The 10347-nt window shown below is 42.4% G+C and overlaps 1 protein-coding gene and 1 pseudogene across 1 annotated transcript; one reads left to right on the forward strand and one right to left on the reverse strand.

The window, feature by feature from the left end:
- The first annotated feature begins 2067 nt into the window (after nt 1-2067).
- On the forward strand, nt 2068-3034 carry LOC120225601 (olfactory receptor 51Q1-like). Its single transcript, XM_039223789.1, is given in 2 exon segments — nt 2068-2508; nt 2511-3034. Coding segments are annotated over 2 exon segments (951 nt in total). The 5' UTR covers nt 2068-2081.
- A 5854-nt stretch (nt 3035-8888) lies between these two features.
- On the reverse strand, nt 8889-9811 carry LOC120225600 (annotated as a pseudogene).
- Between the last annotated feature and the right edge of the window lie 536 nt (nt 9812-10347).

Below are 10347 nucleotides of genomic sequence, written 5' to 3' on the forward strand. Positions count from 1 at the left end.
GACCCCACAAGGTCAGTGCTGAGCCCTGTGCAGGGATAGATCTCTGGAACTGCCAAACAGCAAGATCATGATTGAGCCTAGATCGTGACTCAGAGGCAAAACTGACTTAGCAACCCAGTTGCATCTGAACGGTCACCTCTGAAAGGCGATCACAGTCGTATTGTGTTCCAGAACCCATACATGGTTCATTTCCATCAGGAAAGTAAGAAGCTTTCTGCATGGTGATGCCCTTATCTGAATGGCATGAGGTCATAAGAAGAGCTCTGACTGTTTTTAAAAGGTTAAAACCACTGATTCTATGTTCTCACTTTCCATTACTGGACTCCCTGGGATGTGACGTCATACCTCCTTTCTTGTAAAGCATATTGTAATATGTTTGTTGTTGTGTTTCCCCATTTGTTGTGAACTATGTTAAAGTCTTTCCTGGTAATCTATCATAGTATTAGTATAAATAAAAAAATGATACATTTTCACTTTCCTATAGTTAAGATATCAATTCATTCTATGGTATGTTTTTTATAAATGTTTTTAAAAGATCTTTTAAATCTCATTATTTTTCTGTTATAAAGACTAAATTTTGTGTGCTTACTTCCACTAATCTTTACTTTTCTGATATTTCACTATTGCTGCTGAGGATAGAGTCCTCTGCAATGAGACATGTAAATACTTACAAGAGTTTCACTTTTTTTTTGTTAGTGATTGACTCTCAATAACTTTATCTATTTGAAATTTAGTTTCATGTGAATTGTGAGGTGAGTCACCAAAGACCAATAAATGAATGAACTTATTTTCTATTTCAGTTTGAAAAATCTTTCACCATTCACTTATTTATAAACATAGTGGAAAATATTCTCTGAATTTCCAAACGTTCACTGCCAGGTGCATGCTCCTTGAAAGTGGTGTACAGTATTCCTTTGCCCAGCCACTCTCCCATCCCTTCCAATTACCCTGCCCCAGCTTCTAGTGCTGATAGAAGAAAGATTCTCATGCATGTAGTTTCCTATCACATTCAACAAGCTGTAATAATGGGACTTCAGTGTGGTGAGCTGACTTGGGGCTCTAGGAGAGGGCTGGGGGCAACAGAGAAGCTCATGGAAAAAGCTTACTTCCCAGCTTCCCAGTGGAACCCCAAGTCTCATGATGCCCCACCTGTAATGATCAGGGGACCTGCCACACATCATTACATTCCAGCCTAGTAATTTGTAGGATCTTATAACAGAGCTACTACGTGAGCCAAACAGAGAAAGCAGGAGCTGCAGACAGTGATGGGAGCACCTCTACACAGTAGAAACCGTATGTAACTCCTCTGTGAGTGCTTAGGGAAAGAAAGGTGGGTGAAGGCTATTGTTAGGGGAAGTAAAGAACTAAGACAGGTAATCCCCTCAGACGAGTGCCTGCACATAGACTGTGGTTGTCCTCATCTGCGCTCTGCCCTCCTCCTCGCCTGTGCACACTACCCTTGGCTTCCAGTTATATTTGGATACTGCAGAAATGACAGCCTTCGTAACAGATGACATCAAGTAACGAAAAGAGGAAAGCAGACGAGAAATAAAGACTTACCTTAGAATATGAGGAAGTGAATAACAGAAAGAGATGATGCATTTAGAACAAGTGAAACCGGTGAGGACACCGTTAGAATAGTCAAAGGAAAATTCAAAAGGAAACACTGGATAGAAAGGAAGAGGACCAGATTTCAGCCCCAACATTTGTGTGTACGGGTTCATTTTCAGTCATTGTGAGAACAGTATTGGTGATATGATTTGGATGAAAGGCAGATTCCAGGGCACTGAGAACTGAAAAGGAGTGGGGGAAAGACACCGGTAAAACATAAATAAAGAGATTGCCCATGATTTCATTTGTGTTGTGTTACCAAGGAATCTGAGTGGTGTGGAAGCTATCTCTACAGGATCAGGCTGAGGAAGACTAACAGCAGAGCTGTTGAATCTGTCCTTACCTAACACTCAACAACTCTGAACCCTTGTTTCAATAGGGTTTATATCAAATGAGATAAAGACAAAGATTGTTTATGTCTCTGACCCTCTTTCAGCAATTTCCCGAACATGAAGCTACATTTATCGGTCATGTCCGAGGTGACTAACAACACCCAAGCCCTCTTCTACTTCATCCTCACGGGCATCCCAGGATTTGAGGCCTCCCACATCTGGATCTCCATCCCCTTCTGCTGCCTCTACACCATCTCCCTCATGGGTAACACCACAATTCTCACGGTCATCAGCAAGGAGCCAGCCCTGCACCAGCCCATGTACCTATTTCTCTCCATGCTGGCCCTGACCGACCTGGGCCTCACCCTCACCACAATGCCCACAGTCATGCAGCTCCTCTGGTTCAAAAATAATAAGATCAGCTTTGAAGCCTGTTTTGCACAGGTATTTTTCATTCATACATTCTCCTTCATGGAATCTTCAGTTTTATTGGCCATGTCCTTTGATCGCTATGTGGCCATCTGCCGCCCCCTGCATTACGCCTCCATCCTCACCACTGAAGTCATTGCAGGATCGGCTTAGCCATCATTTGCTGCTGTGTCCTGGCTGTTCTCCCTTCCCTTTTCCTACTCAAGCGCCTGCCCTTCTGCCGCTCCCATCTTCTCTCTCACTCCTACTGCCTCCATCCTGATATGATCCGCCTGGTCTGTGCTGACATCCGAGTCAACAGCTGGTATAGATTTGCTCTAGTTTTGCTGATTATTGTGATGGACCCTTTGCTCATTGTGTTCTCTTACACACTCATCCTGAAAAGTATCTTGGGCACAGCCTCCCAGACCGAGCGGTTCTGGGCCCTCAATAACTGTCTGTCCCACATCTTGGCTGTTCTGGTCCTTTATGTTTCCATGATTGGAGTATCCATGACTCATCGATTTGCCAAGCATGCCTCTCCGCTGGTCCACGTCATAATTGCCAATATCTACCTGTTGGCACCTCCTGTGATGAACCCCATCATTTACAGTGTGAAGACTAAGCAGATCTGCCAGGGAATTATCCACCTCCTTTCCCAAAGAAATACGTGGTTAAGATGAAATAATGAATTTATTACTCAGGATTTAGTCTAGGTTTATGCGGAGGATATGGTCAGAATGAAAAAGATGACTTTACAGTAATATGCCATCCTGTTTAAAAGCAGTATGACATGGTCTTGTCTCTGCAAATTTTTGTCTGTGAGGACCTAGCATCAAATATCCGATCCAAAAGATATGCAGATCTGTGTAGATAAGATTCTAGCACATTTACTGGTAGGTAGGATGAGCTTCATTAATTGAGTTAAGATGTACATTTCATCTTACTTTCTAAATATACTTCTCTCTCATAGGCTTGACTATGTAAATTTGAAGGAATCCCTTCACTTTTGCCTCCACCACCCACTTCCAGGCAGCTCCACAGTTTTCCATCCAGGTAAACCTTAGCTCCACTGCCTTGGCTCACCCTACTGCATAGATATGTTCCAACTTTCTCTTGCAGGGCGGGGAGTGGTGGCGGTAAATATTCTAGGGAGGATGTATGCAGATCAAGATGCTCAGCTATTTAGGTGTGTTTAGTGGACATGATTTCAGTAGCTCAAATGAACACATGCGGAGTCTGAAGCCTGGGGTGGAATGGTTAGGCCTCCCACAGTTAGAATAAAGCTCTCACCTTATGAGATGTCCTTTAGTATTTAAAATTAAATCTTCCCGTAAGTCTACAGACAACATTTGGGGAAATAGGAGCTCATTTTTCTGACCAGAGCAGACTACTCTTTTTAAAGCTTCATGTCCTTAACGTGGCTCCAACTCAGGGGCAAGTTCCCTTTGGCGAATTCTGTACTGGAAAAGGTTCTGAGAGAAGGAATATGGCGTCTCTGATCATTATTTTATAGAAATCTGGTTGTATCTGTCAGAAATATCAGCTATAATTGTGGCCACAGAAAGGCAGTTATAACTGTGGTCACAGCTCCTAATTACTGAACCCATAGAGTAGATGGCCAGTATGAGTACTGACTTAGATTTGAATCAACTTACACAGGGCTACAATAGGTGTGTAGTGGAAAGGGTAGGAATGGAAGCTAAAGGCTGAGAGCAAGTGAAGATAGGATGTCTTTCTCCTTTTATATCCTTTCCTCCCTTATTTTCCCACTTCTTTAACAGAACCTAGAAGTTAGCATGTTTCTCCAGAATATCAAAGATCAGGCGATGTAGGGAAATAAATTGTAGAATGGATGCCGTGTGCGATCTCATAACAGGGGAAATTAGGACCTGGAAACCCAAATGTTAAAAAAAAAAAAAAGTCAAGGAAATGGGTAGGAATATGTACCAAAGAAGACTTTTCTTTCGGTGGATGGTTGCAGGATTGAGAATGTCCCAAAACATCATGAGAGGAAAAAAAAAAAGTCTTGGGATCATGTCTGATTTTGAAGAGGAGCACATGACATCTTTAATAATTTCTCTCTTTTTTTTTTTTTTTTCATTACTAACTGTGTGACTTTTTGACCATCCTATGAAACTCTCTGAACTCATGTTTTGGATTTCTAAAACTGGGATAAAAATATCCATCTCATAAGGCTGAGAGTTTCCAATGAAACACGGGATGCAAAAGACATGGGCTTGCATCACCAAGGTGTTAGGTTTATAGGAACTGTTTTCTCCATCTCCCTTCCAAAACATTACACTCTGGATTCTGAGTGGAAACATCGATGGAAGCATCTATTTCTATTCCTCCATGAGAATAGGAATTAGGAGGGCTAAGTGGTAACTGTGCAGATGCACAGATGTTACCACTTCCCTCTCAAGACTTCCCCAGGTGGGAGGGTGGGCTTTAGAGGTTGAGGTGACAGAACAAAACGCAATTCAGGACAGTGAGATCTACCAATGTCATGGACTGAACTGTGTCCCCTGTAAATTCATATGTAGAAATCTAACCCTTGTATCTTAGCATGTGACTATAAAGATAGGGTCTTCAAAGAGGTAATTAAGTTAAAAGGAGATCATTAGGATGGGTTGTCATGCAATATAACTGGTGTCCTGCAAAGAAGAGGCAATTAAGACACACATCAGCATAAGCCTGGCAAGAAGACTATGGGATGACGGAGGGAGAAGACCACCATCTACAAGCCAGGGGAGGCAGGCCTCAAAGGAAATCAGAATGGTTTGTGCAAGGCCTCCAGAGTCATGAGAAAGTAAGTTTCTGTTGTTTCAGCCACAAAGCCTGTGGTACGCTGTTACAGCAGCCCTAATAGACTATTCCAACCTGTGGCCTGTATATCTAGAACTATAACATTAAGGTCAACTGTAGAAGATAGCAGAACTATTTCAGTTATAAAGAGACGTGAGTTTGGAAACACAAAGAGAAATTCTTGGGCAAAATAAGTGGTTCCATGACCAATGGATGGTCTGGCTGACTGTCCAGGTTATGAAATGTGAGTTAAGTAATGGAAGACAAGGTATGCATTGACTCCAAGCCCACAGGATTATGTTGGTTGTTTCTCTGCATGATGTCTTCTCAGCAGCCATTGAGAATTATCTCTGCCTTTTAAGTAATCTCTTAATGAGAGCTCTCTATCAATTGACTTTTATGGTCACCTATCTCCAGGACCTCAGACAACAGCCAATATTTAACTGGAAACCAAAAAAAAAAAAAAAAGATTATGTGGAGAAGTCTGCCCCTATTCTTTGTTCAGGCTTTCTATCTGTTTCCTGTCCCTAGACAAAACTGTTATTTGCATATGTGTGCATATGTGTATGTGTATGGTCTTCATGACTTAAGAAATCACATGATATATGGGGCGTCTGGGTGGCTCAGTTAGTTAAGCAACCAACTTCGGCTCAGATCATGATCTCTCAACTGGTGAGTTCGAGCCCCACGTCAGGCTCTGTACTGACAGCTCATAGCCTGGAGCCTGCTTCAGATTCTATGTGTGTGTCTCTCTCTCTGCCTCTCCCATGTTCATGCTCTGTCTCTCTCTGTCTCTTAATAATAAATAAAAAAATGTTTAAAATTTTTTTAAAAAATAAAGAAATCACATGATATGTTTAAGAATTAAAAACAGGGGGCACCTGGGTGACTCAGTAGGTTAAGTGTCCAACTTCAGCTCAGGTCATGATCTTGCAGTCCATGGGTTCGTGCCCCAAGTCCAGCTCTGTGTGGACAGTTCAGAGCCTGGAGCCTGTTTCAGGTTCTCTGTGCGTGTGTCTCTGCTCCTCCCCCACCCATGCTCTGTCTCTCTCTATCTCTCAAATATGAATAAATGTTTAAAAATTTTAAAAAAAGAATTCAAAACAGACTTGCTTTCTGAAAAAAAAATTTGGCCAATGTTAAATGTTTCTGCCTAAGTTACTGAGTGTCTAGGATCTAAATGACTATACTAGTCCCATTGTAACATGGGAATGTGTTTGTATTTCATAAAATTCAGGAGATGGTATTCTTGACCCTTTTCATATAAATGAAATTATCCAGTGTAGTCTTCTTTGCCTGTCTACTTTTGTTCACCATGTTTTTGAGGTTCACTCATGTCTCTGTGTGTATGATAGTCTGTTCCCTTTTGTTGCTGAGTGATATTCCATCATATGGATACCTATATGCCAGGATTTGCATATCCATCCACCTGTTGTAGGCATTTGGGTTGTTTCTATATTAGGGCTATTCCAAAAAAAGCAATGCTGTGTCAGTTTTTCTGTGAATACATCCTTTCATTTCTCTTGTGTAAGTACCTAGGTGTGTCTGCCATGTAGTTTCCCAAAGCACTCATGCTATTTTATATTTGCATCAGCGACACATGACCTCTTTGCTAACACTTAACATCGTCAGTCGTTTCAATGTTAGTCTTGCTGGGTTGTTAAGTCCTATCTCACTGTGGTTTTAATTGCATTGTATTTTATCATATTGTAAAAGGTCTTTCTGTACTCTGTACACAATCCTTTATGAGAGATACATATTGTAAATATCTTCCCCCTGTTGTTGTCTTGGTTTTTCATTTTCTTAATAACGTGTTTTGAAGAGCAGAAGTTCCAAGTTTCCAATCAAGTGTAAGCCTGTTAAATCTAATACAAAATGTAGGCTTGTAGTTTGCATATCTTTTTAGAAATAAACCTCTTTATTTTGAGGTAATTGTAGATGCACATGCAGTTTTAAGAAATAACCAGTCATGGGGCGCCTGGGTGGCTTAGTCGGTTAGGCGTCCAACTTTTGCTTAGGTCATGATCTCGCTGTTTGTGGGTTCGAGCCCCGCATCGGGCTCTGTGCTGACTGCCAGCTCAGAGCCTGGAGCCTGTTTCAGTCTGTGACTCCCTCTCTCTCTGACCCTCCCCTGCTCACGCTGTGTCTCTCTCTCTCCTAGAAATAAATAAAACATTAAAAAAAAAAAAAGAAATAACCAGTCACCTTGACTTTACAGAAGGTGTCATTGCTAAGCATGTAATCTAGTAATTCATGAGAACAAGGTCACCACCACCTGATGAGCTGGATGAGCTCCAGAAGAATAGTTTATGGTGAGGAAAGCATTTGCACTGGAATTGGAGGCCTGGAAGTAAGAGGAGCTGAAAACATGAGACCAGTTACTGAGCAGCCAACACGGTCCTGCCAATCCATGCTACACAAAGACCTGTGTTCCTTAGGAGGTGTGACAGTGGTCCTTCCTGTACGACTACAGATTTTTGCAAAATCACAGAAAGCCATAGGCAGATAAAAAAAAGACCAATGAGCCCCATGCTGACAGGGCTGAAAGAAGTGGAAGGTCAAGGAATATATAAAACATATACCCATCGTGGGGTGCCTGGGTTCAGTCAGTGAGACTCTTGATATCAGCACAGGTCTTCATCTCATGGTCATGAGATCGAGCCCTATTTGAGTGAGATTCTTTCTCTCCCTCTTTCTCTGCCCCTCCTCCATTCATGTGGACACACATTCTCTCTCACTCAAAATAAATAAACATTCATATATATTCCCATCACATGGCATGCTGAGGTTACAGAAGCTAAAGGGAAAGGAGGAAAGAAAAACAGGAATAACCAGGCACACTGACACCAGACCTACTGGACCCTAAAAACTGTGTCTGAGATTCTACAAGAGCAGAATTTGGGTCTTGCTGGGATTCCTAGCATCTATAACCTGGGCATTATGGGACCGCCCATATTTTACTTTATGCCTAAAATGAGGGAATTTGATAAACCGTTCGTTCCTCAATCTCAGATTCTCCTAGTACATAAAATCTTAAGCAGGAGGTCCTTGGATGGGGGTACAGAGTCTGGCTCCTTCCATGACAGGAAGGAGGCTACTTTACAAGTAAGTTCCCATACAATTTGTTTTTGACACAAGGACTTTTGCGGGAAGGGGAAGGGAGCACTATTGGCAATGATGCTGCGGGAAATACGTGTAAACCATGATTATCTGGGGCAAACCAGAGAATATGCTCACCTTACTCAAAGGCATGTTCCTAGGATGATCTCTCTTGCTTGGAGTAGATTCTTAATTCCTGCCTAACCTATCAAAAACAGTACTTTGTTAAAAAAAAAAGAAAAAAACAAAAAAAAAACAAAAAAAAAACAGTACTTTGTTTTATCTCAATTCAAACATGATTAAGCCTCAAGCCTTTACTGTTAGCTTGCTAGTTATCAGGGTTTTTGCTGAGACTTTTGAGGGGGAAATGGAAACGTGAAATTCATGATCTCTGCCTTCACACTGATCACACCTGGTTAGAGAAGACGTGCACGTACACGCATGCAGAGACAAGATGTGAAATGAAAAGGACTAGGGAGAACACCTGTGATCCGGAGTCAAGCCCGTGACAATGCTTTGAATCTGTCGTTCCTATTCCTCCACTAAATGCCCGCTGTACGGCTCGGCCCACAGCAGAAATGCCGTTGGAGTTTGTGGACAGACCAGAAGTCTCTGCCCTGTTGGAGGGATTCAGGGCAATTTCCTCTTGCAGGAGAACAAGGTGAAAATTCCCTGTCGGATTGGCTTGGTCTTGATGCTGTAGATGATGGCGTTGAGCACAAGAGGCACAAAGAGGTAGATGCTAGACATGAGCGTGGGGACCAGGGGCAAGGCATGCTTGACAGCACGATGCATCACAGACATGCCAATCACGGGCACATAGTACACGAGCACCGCACAGATATGTGACACACATGTGTTGAGGGCCTTCTGCTATCCCTCCCCGGAAGCAATGCCCAGCACCATGTAAAGAATCAGCACATAAGAGACCATGATGAGCAGTGAGTCCAGCCCAAACCTGGCCGGGGCAATGGCCAAACCCAGGATGCTATCAGCACTCAGCAGCTGGATCAGGTCTGAGTGGAAGCAGTAGGAATGGGAGAGAACATTAGTGTGACAGTAAGGCAGTCACCTCAAAATAACTGGCAGTGGACCCATGAGCATCACACTCTTCAGCGTGATGCCCAGACCCATGCAGATGATATAAGGCAGGATTAGGATGGCCGTATATCGCAGTGGGTTGTAGATGGCTACAAAGCGGTCATAACTCCTGATTCCATGCAGGAGAAGGTGTGGATGAAGAACATCTGAGCCAGGCACCCATCCAAGTCAATCTTGTGGGCATCAAACCAAAGAATACCTATGACAGTGGGCAGTGTAGACACAAAATCACCCCCCTCTGTCACAGCCAACATGGAGAGAAACAGGTAACTGGGCTCATGTAGAGCAGGGTTTGCCTGCACTGCTGCCACGATTAGGTTGTTACCCACAATGGCTACAATATACATGGTGAAGAAAGGGATGGAAAGCCAGCCATGTTGGGCCTCTAATCCCAGGATGCCAGTCAGGAAGACAGATAGGATGTCGAGACTTTCATTGCTTTCAGCTCCCATGTTACCAACAGCAGAGATAAGCCTTCACCTACACTGGGGAAAAAATGAAATTAGCTTCCTCCTGAAGATCTTCTGCTTTCACAACCTGCCACAAAGGCCAAAGGAAGGAAATGGAAGGAAGTGAGGGAAATTGGGTTCATCTAAGTCATTCTGGGTAAAAACACAACAGACCTCTTCTCACCTCCTATTCCCCTGACCTCCAAAATCCTAAAATTTTACATGTAAAAGAGATATTTGAGGCTGGCTAATAAGACAGCATAGCTTAAAAATTAAGAGCAAAACACTAGAATAACTCAAACCTGTCAAAATCCATACTCAGTTACTAGATATGTGATATGGACAAATTATTTATATTCTGATTCTTTTTTTTTACTTGTTTGGTTTTGGTTTTTTATTTGTCAAATGGAGATAGTAAGAATGCTTTTATCCTTATATAAGAAATAAATGGGAAAATCAAGATCACATGCTCAGTGTTTTAGAGCTCTACATGGGGATTCTTTTTTTTCTTTTTTTTCCTTTCCTTCCTTCCTTCCTTC

This window comes from Hyaena hyaena, unplaced genomic scaffold (genome assembly GCF_003009895.1).
Source record: "Hyaena hyaena isolate Hyena2069 unplaced genomic scaffold, ASM300989v1 scaffold_1444, whole genome shotgun sequence".
NCBI classification, from domain to species: Eukaryota; Metazoa; Chordata; class Mammalia; order Carnivora; family Hyaenidae; genus Hyaena; species Hyaena hyaena.